Source organism: Fundulus heteroclitus, chromosome 21 (genome assembly GCF_011125445.2).
Source record: "Fundulus heteroclitus isolate FHET01 chromosome 21, MU-UCD_Fhet_4.1, whole genome shotgun sequence".
Lineage (NCBI taxonomy): Eukaryota > Metazoa > Chordata > Actinopteri > Cyprinodontiformes > Fundulidae > Fundulus > Fundulus heteroclitus.
In genome coordinates, this window is record NC_046381.1 from 25,288,219 (window position 1) to 25,309,442 (window position 21,224).

At 43.6% G+C, this 21,224-nt stretch overlaps 1 protein-coding gene and 1 long non-coding RNA gene across 5 annotated transcripts in view; one reads left to right on the forward strand and one right to left on the reverse strand.

Annotated features, from left to right (window-relative positions):
- Positions 1-2,708: 2,708 nt before the first annotated feature.
- The window catches only part of LOC105920646 (E3 ubiquitin-protein ligase HECW1), a 159,764-nt gene continuing 141,248 nt past the window's right edge, over positions 2,709-21,224 (reverse strand). For 3 of the 4 annotated variants that reach the window (XM_036125186.1, XM_036125184.1, XM_036125185.1), the window contains 5 exons: positions 20,805-20,934; positions 19,726-19,872; positions 17,245-17,359; positions 16,960-17,158; positions 2,709-6,099 (listed from right to left, as the gene is read on the reverse strand). In XM_036125186.1, coding sequence (XP_035981079.1) covers positions 5,988-6,099; positions 16,960-17,158; positions 17,245-17,359; positions 19,726-19,872; positions 20,805-20,934 — 703 coding nt within the window. In that variant the 3' untranslated portion in view covers positions 2,709-5,987. The other variant, XM_036125187.1, reaches the window with a different exon arrangement.
- Positions 7,360-10,724, forward strand: LOC118556815. Its single transcript, XR_004927389.1, has 2 exons — positions 7,360-7,477; positions 10,435-10,724. It is a non-coding gene; the product is annotated as an uncharacterized LOC118556815 (long non-coding RNA).

Here is a 21,224-nt window from a genome sequence, read left to right on the forward strand (position 1 = left end):
TTTTGTGAAAACACTTTTTAAGTTCCTGACCTAGCTGTGCTTTCACTGTATTGTCTATAAAAACTGGTAGTACACTGTGATAGGCAGGGAATTAGATGCACCAAATCAGATAATGGTATTGGCTAATTGACAGGCGTCAAGTAGCAACTGACCAATCAGTGATCAAAATTTGTCACACAGTGAAATGCCTCTTTCCTGCAGAAGCTGCAGGCTTCCCCTGATAACATGGCCAGAGCTTTTCATTATGAACTCATTGCTCTCAGAGGAAATTTGTCACAATTTGGGTTTTGTCTTGGTTCAGGTTATCTGTTTTATTTTAGTTTCTGCTTTTGGGTTCTTTCTTGTTTTGGCTTTGGTTTAGACGTGTTGTTCTGTTTAGATTACCTGTTATTTACCTGTCACTTTATTCAGCTCGGTTTGTTCTTCCCTCAGCAATCAGTCAGCTCCCTTGCCTTGATTAGTTCCACCTGCTCACTTATAATTAGTCTTCACTCCTGTTCACCTGCTCACTCCCCTATATAGTCCTGACACAAACCTCTGCAATCTGCCAGATCATTAACGAGCCCACGGTGAGTTTTGTTCCCGCATTCCTTTCATTATTGACCTGTTGATGCAAACCTGAGAGCCTTTTTGATTCTGAGCCAGCCTGTCCCCTGATCTGTTTTGTCCTGCCCTGTCTGACTGATTGCCTGTTTTGCCTACCCGAATCTGCCTGAGGAATATCCTAGCTTGCTTTATCCCTGTCGGTACTTCTGCCTGATTTTGGACTGCCTTTTGTGTACCGGATTTTGGACTGCCCTGTTGATTGTTGAGCCTGCCTGTCCCTGTTTCATTATTAAAATCCTGTTTTTGCTTATACCTCGCTTGTTTGGTTGAATACTGGGCTTGCCTGATTCACGTTCCTGACAAATTTAGTTAAAAAAAACATTGGTAAAAATGGTTAAACGTTGTCAATGGGGACGTGTTATCCTAAATGTCTATAGGGTGAATTACCGTTTATTCTTCTTAAAACGAAAAAGGAGTCTAGAAAAATATAAAAGATGGATAAAGACCCGCAGCTGATTACAACAGTGATTGGTGGGAACTACTGCAAAAGAAAACAAAGAACTTCAGCAAATTTGTATCTAAACACACAGTTTAGATGTTTTGGGTTTTGTTTTAATACATGTGAAGCACAATGGGGAGTCTGCGGTGAGATTTAAAGCTGCTACCTCCTTCAGAGAACTTCCAGTCTTTTAGACTGCCACTCTGGCCTTCTGTAATAAAATAACGTCTCTGCAAAGAATATGTACTGAAAAGACAATTGACTACCACTAAATAAGGAGACATTTTCTAGCGTTTTTTTTGACAGACTTTCAGACACACCACTGATGCCCTCCACTGCCCCATCTAGACATACCAGCACTGTGAAAACTGAATCAAATGCTTATGTGGATGCTTAACATGGTGCTAAGATTTCACACCATACATAACAACATGTTGCCATGATACTGTGTAAGGAATAGGCACCGACGCTACTTTGCATTATGTAGCCACCAATTGTGCAACACTACCACCAATCTAATTTGAATATCTTGGCGGAGCTGTACATAACCCTTCAAAAGTATCATTACCTCCTTGGTCTTGCACAAGGTTGGCCCATTAGAAATCTCTTGGCTCAGCTCATGTTTTCCTGTCCTTTATAAGTGACAAAGAAAGTGTTACAAAAAACAAACAAACAAACTGGGTTTCAGTTTGAAAATGTTTCCTTCCTGCCAATTACATCTAGATTAGCTAGTTTAAGGGGAATGCGCAGCAGTGGCACCGTGACACGTCTCATCAATAAATGCTTGTCAAATAGTGCCTTTAACTTCCACAAGAGACATAGTGCTGAAGTGTTTCATGACAAGACATGGTGTTTGACTCCAGATGCTTTTACACCTTTTAGAAGACACAATTTATGTTCCTCAAGCAATGCTCTTTCAAAAATCTGACTTTTCTTCCTAAGAGCAGTTAGCTATGTTAAGATGGCTTTCTTTTGCTTTGAAATGCATCCCTGCATAATTTTTAGGGCCACGCAAAACATCTTTTTACATTGCTGCAACTATTTTGGGCCACTTTACTATATTTCAAAATCAAAAGCAGTTAGAAATACACTATATTGCCAAAATTGGTTCACTCATCCCAATCTCTGAATCAGGCGTTCCAATTCTCTCTATGGTCACGTGTATAATGTTCAACACCAAGGCTTGCAGTCTGCTTCTACAAACATTTATGAAAGAATAGCTCCCTCAAACAGCTCAGTGAATTTCAGTTAGTTACTGTCAATAGGGTCCGGTGCAATAAGGCCAATCCACAGCTAAATATTCCCAAGCCGCTATCAGTGGTATCAGAACAAATTGTATGTTTATAGTGGGCAGCTGAACTTTTGCAAAGTCAAGAGCTATAGACCTTCAAACATTGTGCCTTTCAATTAGCTCAAGAACAGTGCACAGAGAACTTCATGGAACAATTTGACTGAATTTGACTTTGTATAGTGCCTTGAGATGACATATATCATGAATCGGCACTATATAAATTTAATTTAATTGAACTGAATGGGCTTCCATAGCTGAGGAGCTGGTTCCCTGGGTTTGGACATTGTCAGAAGAACAGTACTTGTCTGACAAACATTTTATAAGTGTATAGTTTGGTGCTGAAGGGATTATGGTGTGGGGCTGTTTTTTTTTAAGAGTTGGGCTCAGTCTCTTAGCTCCAGTGAGAGAAACTCGTAATGCTTCAAGACAGCAAGATATTTTGGAAAATGTGATGCTTCCAACTTTGTGTGAACCAGATGGCCCTTTCTTATCCAACATTACAGCACGCAAGTGCACAGAGCAACTGGACCGTCCTGCACAGAGTCCCAACCAAAATCCATTCAAACCACTTGGGACGAGTTAGACCAGAGACTCGACCCTTGTTGTCCAACAGCAGTGTCTAACCTTACAATAGCTCATCTGGAAGGATAGTTAAATATGAACATATCACATAAACTCAGTACGAACATTGAGGAAATCCTTCCCAGAAACAATGAAGCCATTTTAGTTTTAAATGCCATTTATAATCACGTGTGTGAAGGCAAAGGAGCAAATACGTCAGGCAATATAGTGTATTTTGGGGACAAAGAGCTACAGATTTACCAAATTCAACTTATTGACTTAAGTCCAACTCAAATAAACTTCAGTGAGATGAAGAATATCAGTGATGCGAATGACACATGGACATCTGAAACTTGAAAAGACCCTGAAGGGAAGCCATTTTTCTTTCCAGGCCCTCTTTGCAATGTGACTGTAGGATGGTGAGTTCACTTTCTCTTCATTCCTGAGACCATTAATGAAGGTTCCCAAGAACTTTACATATTTAAAGCATTAAGCTATAATCAGGCATGATGGATAAAACAAGTACTCACTAGAGTCGAATTCACCCGACTTGTGTGGCAGAATAACAAGACACTCCCAATCAAAATAAGCATATGAAATATGTGAACCAAGACGCACGTTATGACAGGTTTGAAAACCCAGTAACCCCCCAGACCACATTTGAGGCAGTAAGTTACTGAGGCACAGTTTCATTACTCAGATAAACATGTAAGCAAAAACCTGGGGAGGAATGCAGGGGCTACACCGCAGTCAGTCACTTTCGGAGACAATATCAGCAGAACAGTTGGAGGAAAGATCCCCGCCGTTGCATATATTACATTGGTTTGTCCACAAGCCTCTGTCCATGGTGGTTGAGATTAGAAGGTAAGACCAGTTCAGGAAGTATGCCCATTAATCTTGAACATTTGGGCATTCACATGCAGCTTTGTAAGAGTTCAAAACATCTGATATGAATTACATGTTGGAGGACCTGCTCCATGTAGTGAGCATCATCAGTCTGAGTTTAAACAGTCGTCTGTGGAAGACCATAACGTGAATACAAAGGGTTCCCAGTCAAACAGCGAGAGCAGAGAAGCTTCTTGTTCATGGTTTCTGATGTTCCCAGAGACAGCTTGGGATGGTGCATAGGAACATTCACAGCCATCTGCTTACTTGGATGATGTGATCCCCCGAGATTCTATAGAAGGTCTCAGAAGCCCTTTAGTTGGAAGTGATGGCTGCTTTTATTGATAAGAGACATGATATCATGGCCCCTTAGAGGAGGACCGTTGCAGAGGACATAATATTACTGCTCCCTATTTAGACGGAACCAACAAAGATGATCCAGAACCAGAAGCTGCGTGTTCAGATATAGATCTTCCTGCTTGACACCTGTTCAGCACATGAGCTTCAACAGTGGGTGTATAAGTTGGGTTCGTAACCATCCATGAAGACCAACTATAACAGACGATGTAAAAAAGCCTTTTCCTGAATGGGCATCCATTTCTGACATAATAGGAGCAGATGGATGACTATAAGTGTGAACCAGAAGAGAGGGTTCAAATCTGAGAGGAAATCAAATCTGAGAGCAGAGAGAGCAGGGCATGTTCAGGATTCTTTTAAGAGTCTTGAGTGAGATCAGAGAAAATATGGATTTATGCTTCTAATTTAAAATGTGTTTTCCTGCATTTAGACGTATATGAACGTCCATGTACCAGGATTTGGCCTTTTGATGTATGTCACTCAGTAAGACTGTTCTGTGTCATATATTCATGTCTGTCTAGGATGTTGCTCCTTCTGGTGTTATTGGCTGTTGCACTGAACCTCTTAGCATACTGACAAGACTTAAAACCAACATTTGATCGCTAACTGGGAGCAGAACTAGGGAGAAGGTCTGTTAGGGTAATCCCAGTTTTCCAGGGATTTATTTTAGGATGGATTTTTCTTCATGTTTAAAGCGCCTTTCAGGATGAATTAATTTCCACCCCAGTTTTTTTAAGAAAATAATATATTTATTTGGAATTCTAAACTAATTAGTTCCTTTTATTTAGAATATGTAGCGACGTACACCTTAACCAGACTCTAAGTAAACTCAGGGGCACTATAAATACCTCTAGTCAGTATGATGCTGAAGGAATATTCATTACACTGCTAAGTGCATTATCTCTGCTGTGCAATATCAGAGTAAAATGAATGTCTTTTTATAAGTGAAATCCGAAGCTCTGCATATATGATAGCCTGAAGTTTACATCTTCTACTGCTAGGATAGAGAAATGGTTCCAGTTTTCCACCTCGGTTCCTGTTTGCAGTATATTTTCACCAAGGAACAACAACTGAAGCTTGCCCCGGTTCAACAGTATGTGGACATTGCAATAACATTTGCAATCTGTTATTAGTGTTCAGTATTCTTTCCTTTTTTATATTAAGCATTTGTTCAGTAAAATCTGATCGGAGATGTTGATATGAAGAGGAATCTTGACATTTTTTCTTTATATTTTTCTTTTCAGCTTTTTTTCCTACCCTCTGATATATTTTTCAAACCATAAAATTATTAATAATTTATTATAATTTATTATCAAATTTTCTGAATATTAAAGATACATTCAAACACATTGTATGGCAATGTCAACAATCTCAGATTTGTAAAAGGCTTGTCTGAGGCCTCTGATGATAGTTTTTAGAGATATATACATGCTCTCCTCCTGTTTTTCACACCATTGTTTGTTCCCGTGAGTATTTTGGTGCTTTGCATTTTGGTTCATGCAAATAAAAATTTCTGATTCCCCTGTACAAAGCTACTCACTGGGAAAATATGGACTGAGTGAATGTCATATAAACAGCCAGTGAGGTGTCTCATTCCCTCTTGCATACACAGACCTGTGGTCCTGCTGTGACGTCCCGTGGCTGCAGTCAGGAACGTCCTCCTACTGAACTGATAGACTAACACGAAGAACCCTAACAGTGACGTACATAGATCCACATCACAAAACTCCTGTTACACCTCACAAATCTTTACAAGACCGCAGCCAGCATGGGCCGCTTTTCTTCCTTCAGCTTCCGGACCGAGCCAGCGGTACACAGAGAGGGGGCACACTGTTTGACTTCTATGGGTCACTCCAGGCCAAAAGTGCTTGTTTCCTCCACAGCGATGAGCAGTTTCTCATACAGCGTGGTGTATGATGGATAAGGAGGCAGGTCGAGGCGGTTGAAACAGGTGTGAGCCCTGAGAAAGGAAATGAAAGACAGACAGCAACTGGCATTAGAGATGGCTAGGAGTTATTGTTGATTCATTCAGAAGAACCTACACGGTGATTCACTACACTAGGGGGCGACAGTGCCGCAGGAGTTAGGGAGTTCGTCCTACAATTAGTTGCCGGTTTGATCCCCCGCTCTGACTGTCTCAGTCGTTGTGTCTTTGGGCAAGACACCCGAATTGCCTGCTGACGTATGGCAGCCTGGCCTCTGTCACTCTGCCCCAGGGCAGCTGTGGCTACTAACATAGCTCACCGCCGTCAGGGTGTGTGAATGGGTGAATGACTGATTTTAGTGTAAAGCGCTTTGGGGTCACCGGACTAGTTAAGTAAGTAAGTAAAATTTATTTATATAGCACTTTTCACAGATAAAAATCACAAAGTGCTTCACAGTAAAATACAAATACAAATACAAAAAAAAAAACAAAAAAAAAAACAGTTTACAGCAATACTAAACAGCATTTTAAAACAAAATGGAAAACATACAAACGAAACCATAAAACCCACATGTCTAATCAAAAGCCTGCTTGAATAGCAGCGTCTTTAGTTGCGTTTTAAAAGAAGCAACAGAGTTCAAACAACGTAAAGAGAGAGGCAAAACATTCCACAGCCTCGGAGCCACTGCCTGGAATGAGCGATCCCCTCTAGTTTTAAAATAAGTGCGTGGGACCACTAACAATGATTGGCTTAATGACCACAGACTATGGATCGGAGTATGGAGCTGTATCAGCTGAGAAATGTAGGGAGGAGCTAGACCATGCAGGGCTCTGAAAGTAAGGTCACGAATTTTGAACTGGATTCTATACTGGATCGGTAACCAGTGCAAAGCTGCCAATACTGGGGTAATGTGATCTCTTTTGTTTATGTGAGTTAAAAGCCTTGCAGCAGAGTTCTGGACAACCTGAAGACGGTTTAGCTCCTTCTTGCTCAAGCATGTAAAAAGACTGTTGCAATAGTCCAACCGTGAGGAGATAAAAGCATGAATAATCATTTCCAATTCACCCTTTGACACCAATAGTCTTAATTTGGAGATATTTCTGTCACGAATTAGAAGGGAGATGAATCCGGAATTCAACCAACACACTAGGAATGCTCTTTACGGAGATTTATTAGAGGGAAATACAACGGGCAAACAGACAGGATCCAAAAAAAAGGGGTAAGGCAGACATCCAGACGATACTTGACAGGCAAACACAAACTGGGCAGAAAAATACAAAACGTGTTACAAAAAATTAATCAAGACGCTGGGAGCTCTTACCAGGAAAACAGGGGATGCACGCATGGTATGAATTGACGACGACCCGACAACAAACTAAGGAGGGAGTGAGGCTTAAATAGACGGATAAACAGGTGAGCAGACTACAGACGAGTGGAAAGGAAGCCTGGCTAATTGCTACGGGTGGCGGCGCTGGACTAATGGCTACGGGCGGCAGGGCCTGACTACAGGCTACGGGCGGCAGGACCTGACTACAGGCTACGGGCGGCAGGGCCTGACTACAGGCTACGGGCGACAGGGCCTGACTAGAGGCTACGGGCGACAGGGCCTGACTAGAGGCTACGGGCGACAGGGCCTGACTAGAGGCTACGGGCGACAGGGCCTGACTAGAGGCTACGGGCAGGGCCTGACTGCAGGCTTCGGGCAACAGTGCTTTAAAGCTGCGGGGAGCAGGCACAGGACACTGAGTCTTTGAGCTGCGGGGAGCCGGCACTGGAGACAGTCCTTTAAAGCTGCGGAGAACCGGCACTGGACGCTCTGCTTTAAAGCTGCGGGGAGCCGGCACTGGACGCTCTGCTTTAAAGCTGCGGGGAGCCGGCACTGGAAGCGTTGCTTTAAAGCTGCGGGGAGCTGGCACTGGAAGCGTTGCTTTAAAGCTGCGGGAAGCCGGCACTGGAAGCGTTGCTTTAAAGCTGCGGGGAGCCGGCACTGGAAGCGTTGCTTTAAAGCTGCGGGGAGCCGGCACTGGAAGCGTTGCTTTAAAGCTGCGGGGAGCCAGCACTGGGGGCTGGGCTTTAAAGCTGCGGGGAACCGGCACTGGAGCTGAAATAGAGGGTGGGTCCTCCAAGACCCCTTCTTGGGGCTTGGGCAGAAGCGGTTCCTCCTGGAACCCTTCGTCGCCCGCTTGTGGCGGACCCTCCTGGGTCTCCTCGGCGCTCGCTGGCGGCGAACCCCCCTGGGTCTCCTCTGCGCCTGCTGGCGGCGGACCCCCCTGGGTCTCCTCGGCGCCTGCTGGCGGCGGACCCCCCTGGGTCTCCTCGGCGCCTGCTGGCGGCGGACCCTCCTGGGTCTCTTCGTGAGCCTTGGGCAGAAGCGGACCCCCCTGGGTCTCTTCGTGAGCCTTGGGCAGAAGCGGACCCTCCTGGGTCTCTTCGTGAGCCTTGGGCAGAAGCGGACCCTCCTGGGTCTCTTCGTGAGACTTGGGGAGAGGCGGACCCTCCAGGGCCCCCTCTGGAATAGGGGCCGGTCGACTATAGAAAGCCTGGAGGGCCGATCTATAGTGCCCCTCTACCTCCTTTAATTTAACCTCCAGCTCCACTGAATAATGGCTGAAAAGGGCCTCTCTGAGGCATTTAATTAAAGGGGCAAAAGTTCTTATCTTACTCTCCAGTGTTAGATAATCGGCGTCACGGACGCCACCAGGAGGCGCAATGGGCTGCTCAGCTCTGGGGAACACGGGAGTCCGGTCCACAGGGCAGGAAGTGGGAGAAGAAGCAGCGGGGAGCGTGGGCTGTGGCTCAGCGGAAGACAATGCCTGGGCCTGATCATCAATCCGCTGGCCGTGACTGGCGGAAGAGTGGCAGGCAGACGGGCGCTTCCTCCTCCGACAGCGGGAGGACGGACCAGACCGGGAGACCGATTCCTCCCGAAAGGACGGGACCAAACGAGACCGCGGCGACCCCCGCTGCTGCTCGTCCAGAGCGAGGAACAGAGCCGGTGTAGGTACCAGATTGACTCGGGCTACCAGATTGACTCGGGTCCTGCCCCTTCTGATGACGTCACTATACATAGTTGGTTTAACGTTTGCTCAATTGCGCAAAATATTGAAATTGGTCTGGACAACTTACTAAAGTAATTATAGCGGGGTGTAGGTTTTATTCGAGAGCGGGATTGCGTTTGTAAATGGACAATTTTACGAAGAAATTCGCCATTGTCCATGCGCCTGCCGATGACGTCACCAGATTCTCCGTGGGCCTTGCGCCTCCCGATGACGTCACCTTATGGCAACGCCACTCAAACAAACTACATTGAGCCCGCGGTCTGCATTTGTAACAAATCAATTTTGTTAAGTTAATTTAGCGGTTTCTTTTTTCTCAAAAGCTTGAACAATGTACCAAATACCACAATAAAAAAAATAATCAAATTCATCACAATCTCATCTGGAATAATAAAAAAAAAACGTGATCAGAAAGAACAACATCAGTACAAAAAGGAGGAATGAACGTTTTGATTTTAAAGTGATGAATGCCGTGATAAAATTTAATTTGGCTGCTGACTTTTATTAAAAATGAAATGAGTTTATGGTTTAGTTTCCATTCACAACTTAAAAAAAATTGGAGGAATGAAATCTCTCTAAGGTTGTAACTTTGATCCTGCAAAATTACATTGCAAAATGATGTTAAAAGTTTTCATGCCTTGACTAATTTACGGGAAAATAAATAACCATAAATTAACAAAATAAAATTGATTTGTAAATGGAGACTGCGGGCGCAATGTAGTGTGTTTGAGATGAGTTGCCATATATTGACGTCTTCGAGAAGCGCAGACCCCGCCCCGAGTCGATCTGGCAGCCCGAGTCAATCTGGTACCTACACCGGGTCTGGGAAAAGGTCTGGGCGGATCTCCCGTATCACTTCCGCGTCGACCTCCATGAACAGAGCTTCTGGTGAGTCCTCCGCGTAAGCCGGCATGCAGAGCGCTAAACCGGGCTCACAGAGCATAGCTCTCCCTGAGCGGAGAGAGTGTGTTGGCGAGGGATTCATACTTGGTCGGGTCGTTCTGTCACGAATTAGAAGGGAGATGAATCCGGAATTCAACCAACACACTAGGAATGCTCTTTACGGAGATTTATTAGAGGGAAATACAACGGGCAAACAGACAGGATCCAAAAAAAAGGGGTAAGGCAGACATCCAGACGATACTTGACAGGCAAACACAAACTGGGCAGAAAAATACAAAACGTGTTACAAAAAATTAATCAAGACGCTGGGAGCTCTTACCAGGAAAACAGGGGATGCACGCATGGTATGAATTGACGACGACCCGACAACACACTAAGGAGGGAGTGAGGCTTAAATAGACGGATAAACAGGTGAGCAGAATTGAAAGTAATTAACCGAAGGCGGGAGCAATACAGAACTGACAGGACACTAGATCACAGAACTAAAATCAGAACTAATACAGGGACCAGAATAACTGATGAAGTAAAAAGGCTAAACTGGAATTCAAAACAGAAATAAACCCAGAGGCAGAAATAAGCCACTTAACCAAAACAATAAACATAGACCGGATAACCTAAAACAGTACAAAAGCTGAAGAAGCCAAAACCTGATAGCTGATCAAATAAATAAACATGAACCAAAACCCAAATCATGACAATTTCTTAGTTGGAAATAACAATTTTTAACTAATTGTTTGGAATGGTTCTCCAAGGACATTGCTGTATCAAACACAACACCTAAACTCCTGAGGCTCGGCTACAGACGAGCCTAAGTCGGCAATATATTGCTTTATCTGAGGGATTTTACATTCAGGTGCGATAATTAGTGTTTCTGTTTTCTCTGAATTTAGAAGCAAGAAGTTGTCACTTAACCACTGTTTAATACTAGTCAGACAGTTAGTTAAGGAAGACAATTTATGAAATTCAGTGTCCTTAAATGAGCAATAAAGTTGAATATCATCAGCATACAGATGGTAAGATATGTCACTGAATTTACTGATTATGTGACCTAGTGGAAGTATGTATAAAAGGAACAAGATGGGTCCCAAAACAGAACCCTGAGGTACCCCACACGACAACTGCATTGTTTCAGACATGATTTGGTTTACGTAAACACTAAAACTTCTACCAGAAAGGTAAGATGAAAACCATTTTAAAACTGAACCTGACATCCCAACCGAATCATGGAGTCTATTTATCATTATTGTATGGTCAACAGTGTCAAAAGCAGATGAAAGCTCCAGGAGAACCAGAACTGTATATTTCTTAGAGTAAGCTGACATCAGAATGTCACTCGAGACTTTCAGCAATGCAGTTTCTGTGGAATGTTTTTTACGGAAACCGGACTGATATTTGTCAAACAGCCCATGGTTCTCTAGGAAAGTAGTGAGTTGTTCAGCTACAACCTTTTCTAAAATTTTTGAAATAAATGGAAGTTTGGATATTGGCCTGAAGCTCTTAGGTTGTAATGGATCCAAACTGGGCTTTTTCAGTACTGGTTTAACAACAGCATCTTTAAAAAAGGTAGGAACGACACCAGTTAAAAGTGAGGTATTTAGCATATCCACAATACAGGGGCCAATAGAATCAAATACTTGCATAAATAGCACAGTTGGGAGGACATCCATAGGACAGGATGAAGGTTTCAGTTTATGTAGAAGAGAGGTAATGTCATGTAAAGTCACCGGTTTAAAGTGTGACCAAGAATGAACTGAAGACAAATCACATACAGAGTTCTGAGTAAGTGAAGGAGAGATGTTTGCCCTAACATCTCTGATCTTACTTACAAAGAAGTGAAGGAATTCGTTACAGTCTGATTTTGAGGACACTAATGGTTTGGGGGCAGGAGGAGAAACTATTGCATTAATAGTCTCAAACAAGATTTTAAGGTTTTGCTTCTTAGAGGATATAAGCTGAGAAAAAAAATGAGTTCTCGCATTTCTTAGCATCTCATTTAGGGTAGCTATTTGTTCCCTCAGTTGCAGCCTATGAACCTCAAATTTAAAGGACTTCCACAAACGTTCAACTTTTCTACAGATTCTCCTAAAACACTGTATAGTTTCATCAACCCAAGGACATGGTTTTTTACGGGAAACAATGTTTGATTTCACTGGTGCCACTTTATCTAAAATGGTTAGGCACTGGTTATTAAAAGACTGGATAAGAGCATCTGCATCACTGCATCCCATCAGGGAGCATGCATCAAACAAAGTAGAGAACTTCTCCCCAGCATCATGAGTAATGATGCGCCTCTGTGCCCTAATTCCCAGGGGCGGAGGATCAAGAAGAAAGTTAATGTCAAATAACACACAACAGTGATCACTCACATGAACATCTTCAACACGAGTATTCACTACATCAAGACCAAGTGAGAAAACAAGATCTAAAGTGTGACCCTTTATGTGTGTGGGCCCAGAAACATGCTGTATAAAATTAAGAGTCTGTGATAGACAGGAGATCTGCAGCTGTGTTACTTGTGGTGTCATCAATATGCAAGTTGAAGTCCCCAATAATTAAGACCTTCTCCAGTTTGATGATGGATGATAAAAAGTCTGTAAAGTCAGTAAGGAAGACGCCAGCCGGGCCAGGAGGACGATAAATTAATACACAGTAAAATGTATAAAAGGCACTGATTTTAAGTAACTGGGATTCAAAAGAGGAAAAACTTTCAGACTTTATAGCTCTGCACATGAACCTGTTTCGATGCACAGCAGCAAGCCCTCCACCGCGGCGCGCTAAGCGGGGCGTCCCACTAACAGAGCAGCCAATGGGACAGAGCTCATTCAAATGGACAAACTCATTTTCCCTTTGCCACGTTTCGGTTAAGAACATAAAATCCATATTTTCGCTGGTAAAAAGCTCGTTAAGAATAAATGATTTGTTAGAGATGGAACGAGCGTTGAGTAAGGCAAACCGGAGCGATGACGGAAGGCCAGCATCCACAACAGCTGACGGAACTGACCGTAAACAGGTAGCTCAGTCACGTGATCTCCACCTTGGTCGTGCAGTCAATCGCTGGCTACACAGCACAGCAAACATTGGCGGTGGAAAGTCCGCGCTCCCACCTGAATGCCGCCAGGACAGACGACGCGCTCCTCCAAGAGACAGTGACGCCCCGGGACACCGCAGCTGGGGAGCGTCCCCTGCCGCATCCTGTAAGGAAACCTGCCGCAACCACCGGCTTTGCCGTCCACACTGAGGCCAGAGCACATCCCTCCAAGAGGATCGTCGTATCTTGACCTGGACGCCGGCTCTACAGCCCCTTTTCTTCAGTCTCTTTTTCCGGTATCCAGTACATCTGGACGTAAACAGAAGCCGGTACTCAGGTGAGGAAGGAGGACACACGAGCGGGGGTGGAAAAGTTTGTTTGTAACTTTCCCAGCTATCAAAGAGACCTTCCATAGACTCTCTGATATCCAACAACAGGCGGCGGTCGTACGTCCGAGCAGCAGAGACATAATTGTTAGACGTTAGGGCTGATATGGTAAAAAAATATACTAATAAAAACACTAAAAAGTGAGACAGGTCCAACGCAGCAACGGCCAAGCCAAACACAGGCGCCATCCTCAGCGTTCCTGTACAAGTACAAGCTATTTACCATTTACACACTCAGAGCTTCACAAACCAAACTGATCACACAGCTCAAAGAGCGTCCCAGGTAGCGCTGCTTTCTCCTCTTCAGGGAAACCCGATACACTGAGTTTTTGCTGAGTTTGCTCAAACTCAACCTACTCTTCACAAAGAAGATGTTCTACTCTAAGGTCAGATCAGCTTATCCTGTAAAGCATGTCATGTGCTAAATCGAAGGATAAGGAAAAAGCCGCAGTCAACTGGAGAGCTGGTGGTACTAAACAATGTTAAAGCAGTCAAACTGCAGTCACTTGTCCCCACTGGGCTCTTCCTTGAAGTGTCCGATCATCCTACTTCTCCACGGATCAATATACGCCACCCTCCACAAGTATTTACATCCCTTTTACTTTTTTTTACTCATTTAGTGATTGTTTATTGGGATTTTATGTAACAATCCAACACAAAGTACAGTTGTCATGATTTGTCTTAGGATGAACTCGGACACAGCACGCACACACAGAGCAAGTTCTTTAAAGTGAGTTTATTGAACATTGTGGATGATGATGATGAGAGGAACCAGAGTCTTTTAACTGACGGAGATGTAGGGTGCAGAAGCTGGCCGACAGGAGGAGTGCGGAGAGACTGACCAGTAGGGAACACCGGACCCGAAGACTTGAGACAAGGGCGGAGCACTTGAGACCAGAACGAAACACAAGAGCCGAGAACTTGAGATCAGGACGGAAACCAGGAGTTGAGAACTTGAGACCAGGACGGAACACCAGAGTCGAGGACTTGAGATCAGGACGGAACCCAGAAGCCGTGAACAGGAGTTGAGAACTTGAGGCCAGGACGGAACACAGGAGTCGAGAACTTGAGACCAGGACAGCTCACCAGGAGTTGAGAACTTGAGAGAAGGAAGGAACAGTGTCTTGGGTTGAGGCTGGGCTGGAACAGAGCTGAAGCAGAGTCTCTGGCAGTGACTGAACAAAAATAAATCTGAAGCAAGGTCTCCTGGCTGACTGAACAAAAAACACAAAGCTGAAGTAAGTCTTCTGGCTGACTGAAACAAAAACTGAGCTGACATAGGGTGCTGGCTGAAAACAGAGCAGGAGTAGAACACTACGGACCAGCAACGAGAACAGAATGAGGTGAGTATATATAGAGGTGAACACAGGTGGCAACAGATCAGTGATAATTGCAGCCTGACAGGTGGAACCAATCAGGCTGCGCAGGGAAGAGAGAAAGGAAGGGAGGCTCAGCATGCAGCCTACAAGCTGCATCCTGACAACAGTAGTACATAATAGTGAAGTCCAATGAAAAGGATATAACAGATCGTTTTCAGAAGTTTTCACAAACACAATTCTAAAAAAAGGTTTTGAACCGTCTCTGTCCTCCCGACATAGACGGATATCTCTCCCTCTCAGGAGAGAGCTGTGTACATGAAGGGGCGGAGCGATATTACACACTCAGTCCGCTTTATAATCCAATGCGCCTTATGGTCCAAAAAACACGGTATTACAATAAATTTTCTGTTAGTCATGCACTTTATAAATCTGGCTGTTGCTTATCAAGTACTGGCGTGGAGAAAGCCCTTGCAGTTTGCCATAAGCCCTGCAGGGGCAATAATGTATGGAGCTAAACCAGTGACAGCTTGCAATGACATTAAAAAAGAGATTTGGCATTGCAAAATCAAAAGTGAAAAATTAAATAGTGAAAATAAAAAACAAAAATTAAACAAAGCAAAACCAAACATTGAAAAATCGATGTCACTACAAGCTGGCACTGTTTTGCCTTTGGGGGCGGGGCTTATTTGAAGGCCCCTTCATGGGGCTTGATGTAGCTGAAGGAACTCTGCAGTATCACTGAAAACATCTCTCATTGAAAAAAAAAAAAAAAAAAAAAAGGTACGCCTCAGTTGGCAACTGTCTCCTGACAGCTATCTCGTTCCCTATGTAATCCTTGTCTCCTGTCCCTCTCAGGTTGCCTCATGCTTTGGATCCCGCTCCAAGCGCTCTCTCGTGCTCTCATGTCCCAAGTCAAGCCGCCTGGCTTTCATTGCTCTGGATCCTGTTCCAGGCACTCCCCTTGTGTCCAAGTTAAGTCTCTTCACTCTCTCTGCTAGGACCCCTCCCAGAGGCTCCCTTGGTGTTACCAAGCCGGGCTGAGGACCTCACTGGATCTCCCTGGTTCCTCCAGCTGTCAACAGACCATAACTCCCACCACCGCTGCTCGGACCCCGCTTGAGCTCCACCGGCCTGCCCATCAGCCGCTCGGTCACCAGGATTCATCACTAGGATTCGCCTGCTAGTTCGTCTCTCTGCCCCACTCCCATCGGCTCTCGCACTGTTTAACCCCCTTCCTCTCGTCCCCAGATTGAGCAAGTCCCGGTCTCGCCTCTCTATCTGGCGTTGCTTCGTCGTGATTGATCCACACTTTCACGCTGTACAACTGTGTGTTAAAATAAACACCTTAAGCTGCTTTTTGCCTCCCGAGTGTGATCTGCATGTGGGCCAAATACGTCAAAACCATGACATATATATATATATATATATATATATATATTATAAAATGAGAATATCATCATAAGTTTTTACTTTCTAACATTGTTTTAGTTTTCAATATGTAATTTCTCAATGTTTAATTTTTCAATGCCAAATCTGTTTTTCGACGTCATGGCAAGCTGTCACTGGTTTAGCTCCATATCAATGCAGAAGAAGCAGCTCTGGTCAGGTGAGACATGATTGAACTCCGTGGCCTGCATTCAGAAAGCTACGTGTGGTGGAAAACAGATACCATACATCATCGTGAACACATTATCCACATGATGAACCTAGGATTAATTTTTTTTTTCATTTAACTGCCTTTTATTGCTATTTTTTTTAGAATTTTGTAGTGATAGATTGAAAACACTTTATAAAAATAGATATGACTTTTATCATAATGGTAAATTATAAAGCAAAAGGTGGTTTCACAAAGTATTGCCTTAGAGTAGCTGAATATGAAAGTAACCAAAGTTTTATACTGTAGAAATATTTTAACTTTAATCATTACTTTGTGCTGGAAATCACAGGTATTTCCCCTGAAATGATGTATGAAGCTTAAAAGTGTAAGAAAATGAAGCCCAAAGCTGAAAGATGGCCTAATGAATCTCAAAGCCTTTTTAAGATCGTAACCACATTGTTTAAGGATATTGAATATAATACGGTTGATATGTGACCTTTTATCAAGCACCCATTATCCTATAGTCCCCTCCCCCAGCCCCACTCACAGATTTTGAGGATTTGCTCCTTCTTTGCTTTACATTAGCAAACTAAACAGGTGACATACCTGGGTAGAGATGTGACTTTGCCCCACTTCTCAATGCAGAAGCGTCGGAGGCCATTGGAGCCCCTCAGGGCTGCAAAGCCTTCGTATGGGACGCTGGATGTCCCGGTGACAAACTGCAGCAGGCGGAGGCGTTGCTCGTTGGTGAACCTCTCCACTGCTGCCCAGAACCAGCGCATCACTATGTGGCTGTCATGGTAACCTAGCAGGGACAGCACACTACTTGTAAAGCCATTCATTCTCTCTGGTACTTGGTGGTAATCATGGAGTGAACAGGTGACCACGTACCTCCTCTGTACTCCGTGTGGCTCCTCCAGTCACTGAGATCAATCTCCACTGTCCCAGCGATGACCAGCTCCAGCTCCCGCGCATCAAACACTGACACTAGCCTGGAGTCTACCACCTGTGCAGGAAACATCAAACTTCATCTGGTTCACCACAATCCTTATAAGCTTACTGTTTTATTGTTATATTCTTTTTCTTTTATATTTTTTGTTGTTAAGGCACAAATACGTACCTTCACTGTATGTATTGTCACACAGATGTAAACCCTTCAATATTTTTCCAAGAATTATGACAATTCTTTGAGGTGATGCCACACTAATAATCTATTCTATATGTTACATGCTTGAGAATGTCCCAAATACACTATCAAGTTTGAAGTTGATTTGGTAACATATTTAGTAAAGTTAGAATTTTCTTAAGTAATGATCTTTCGTCAGCAAAGCTTCCAGCCAGTTCTCATCATTTATTCCTGGAACATTGTGGTGAATTCTTGATTACTTTTCCAAACTTTCCCGAAAGTTAAGTAAGGTATTTAGTGGACTATAGGAGGTCCAGGAAGACTAAATATGCTCCTCTGCATACATGGGGAGGTAGTGGAGCATGTGGACAGCATAAAGTTCCTGGGCATTCACATCTCCTCTGACCTCTCCAGGACTGAGAACACCCCCCACCTGGGGAAGAAGGCCCAAAAACAGCTCTTCTTCCTCAAGATAGGGATGCTGTCTACAAGATCAGGACACAGTTTATGCTGCACAAGTCCATAGAAGGGCCAGATGTATTGCAACAAATCCCTCTCACCTGGGCTATGCACTATTCGACTCGCTTCCATCAGGTAAACACTTCAGAAACATTAAATCAAAAACTAATGGATTCAAAAACAGCTTCTTTCCCAAAGCTGTGAGGGCTATCACCCCCTGCTAAGAATCAGCATACAACCAGCCCAGTTCATACTCTGTCATATGTTTACAAACATGGTACTGCCCAGTTGTTGAGCCCTCTTCACCAGGTGGGATGTGTTCACAGTCCAGGAGAGGTCGGAGGAGATGTGAATGCCCAGCAACTTTATGCTGTCTACATGCTTCACCACCTCGCCATGTATTCAGGTGTTCAGAAAGAGGTTCCTTCTGCTGCTTGGGAAGTCAAATCATGCAAAGAAGCTGTTAAAAGTGTCTGAGAGAGCTGGGTGATTGCTGAGTTGCTGGCTGCTGTGCTTGTAGTCTGTGATGGTCCTGCTGCCTTTCCACATGTCACGTGGGTTGTTGCTGCTGAAGTGGTCCTCAAGGCTCTGCTTGTATCTGTGCTTTGCCTTCTGGATGTTTTTCAGCTCCCTTCTAGGTCTTCTTTAGGCCAGTCTGCCTTCTGACCTGAATGCTGCATCCCAGGCCTTCAGCAGTGACCACACTGCTGTCTACCCTTAGTTTTTGGTTAGGTAACATTCTGATTGTCTTTGGTAGGACAGGAGCAGTACAAAAGCAAATATAGTACAGCCCATGATGATGTGTAGTCCTCCAGATCAGCATCCTCTTTAAACACCTCCCAGTCCGTGTGTTCAAAACAGTCCTGTAAGGCTGAGCAGGCCTCTTCAGTCCAAATCTGAATGGTTTTGATGACAGGTCTGGTTCTGCAGATTAAGGGTTTGTAGTCAGGAATTAGGTCCACAAAAATGAGATCTGATGATCCAAAGTGAGGAGTTGGTGCAGCCTTATATGCTCCTGGGATGTTGCCATAGACCTGGTCTAATATACTGTTGTCTCTGGTCGGGAATGTTATGAATTTGTAGAAGTTGGGGAGGACAGATTTTAATTTAACATGATTACCGTCTCCACCTACAATCGCAGCTGCCTCTGGATTACAGTTCATTTGACCGCTGATAAAACAATAGAGCTCCTCCTGGGCTCACTTAGCCTTAGCTCTTGGTTGTATGTAGTCTGCAATGATAATAACAGAGCTGAACTCTCGAACTACTTTAAATGGTCGGCACTTCACCTCCAGATATTCCAGCAGAAGGTTCTGACTGCTTTTGTATTTGTGCACCAAGAGTTATGAATTTACATTGCCAAACTGACACCTTTGCTCTTCCCTGCAACTTCAGTCCTGTCGGCTCTAAACATAGAGTGGCCTGTTAAACACCCCCCATCACCAGGTTTTTGCCTAAATAGATTAAATGCATTATTATCTTAGCCTGTATAAAGTTCTGAATTTGAGAACAAAACAGATACTTAGAACATTGTCTTTTGCTTTATCTGACATTTAGCAAATAGAACTACTAATCTGAACTAAATAAAAGCAGGGGGAGTTTAGTCTAGTTTGTTGTCAGACAGTGAAGGAAAACGGTGATGTATACAGTGTTTTTACATCCATCCATTCATTTTCTTACTGGCTTTATCCCTCATGGAGTCGCGTGGGGTGCTGGTGCCTATCTCTAGCATTTCCAGTGTTTTTACAGTGTGTGCTAATATTTGAGTGTTTTACCCTCATGCTTACCTCATAGAAACCTCTAACCAGCGCCTCTGTCTGCTGCACCACTCCCCTCTCCACTCTCCACTTTGCCATTCTCTCTATGTAATCCTTCTTGTTCTTTTCCGTCACCTGAAGGTGGGAGCCCCCTGACTTCAGCTCCCGCTCTGTTACCTAGCAACAGAACGCATCATTTTAGAAGGCAACTTTAGCAAACTACTATCCAAACATAGTACCAACTTGGAAGCAATGTCCCTCCAACAGATGAACATCTTTTTAACCACTGATCTCATTCTACCATGACCACAGAAACCTGTTGGAATGAACAGTTGTGTTTAAAATAATAGCAGTGTGTTTAAAAACAGGGATTAAAGTTTTTCCTTTAACAATGTTTCATTCTAAACACACCAAAGTATTGGGAACACTGCACCTTCTATTCTAAACCACAACATGAAAAGAAACAGAGAACAATTTAGAATAATCACTCTGCAGAACGTCAGGGAAGAGGAATATTAATGTTGTTGAAACGTATCAGTAAGGATTTTTCGTTACAACCTTCAACATTTACCTATGTAATTGAAAAGTGCTTCAGGTTCCTGGGAATCACTGAACGTCCACAATGACTGGACGGCATTCTGCCAGTATTCTGCATTTCTTGACTTGCCTCAGAAACAACAAGTTTTCCACAGGATTACACTAATCTCTTGGCAATGCCCAAAGTGTGTCTGGGTTAGCGTTATGCATTTATAGCGTGGTGAGTTACACTTTAACATCTCACCCTCCATGTTTTTTCTGTTGAAAATATCTACTTTGTTTATTCTTTTTCGTTTGTTATAGATAGATATTGTAATACACCCAATCGTCAACATAAAAATTGTCTCATTAAAATGAAAACAATTTGAAAAATCAATGTATGTCTATGCACGTGAGCAGAGTCTTTCCATGCACCCTGTCTTCTGAAGGTAACCCCTGCAGATCAGTGACCGTAATCTAAATGGATTAAACTAAGCGTGTCTTTGATTACAGAAATTATGTTAATTTATTTCTCTAAAGGAGTCTCTTTACTTAATATATGTCAGTTGATGCTTGCAGATATGTGAGCAAACCTGGCCAAAAACTTCCTCATTCACAGTGAAGGTGAGGTCCAAGATATCAGTAATGTCGTTGTCTTTCATCCACTGGAGAGATTGATGGAACTCCTCATCCAGGTACTCCAGATCAGACAAGTCTGTGGGCCTGTAGGACACAGACTGTTCAATCAAACAATCCATACAGCTGAGAAGCTCATCCACATGATATGCATTATGTTGTGGGTCTGGACCGTTAAAATCACAAACATTTTCCGCTTTTGCAACATCTTATTCTATAAACCTTGTAAATAGACATGTATCACTTTGTCAAGCTGCAAATCTGGGCTGAGGTACTATATACTAAGAAGTAGGCGGTAATTCCTCGGTACTGAGAAAAGAAAGCGGTGGTCTGTTCACTGGGGTGCAACAATAATAAGTAACTGCAATCCCTCCTAA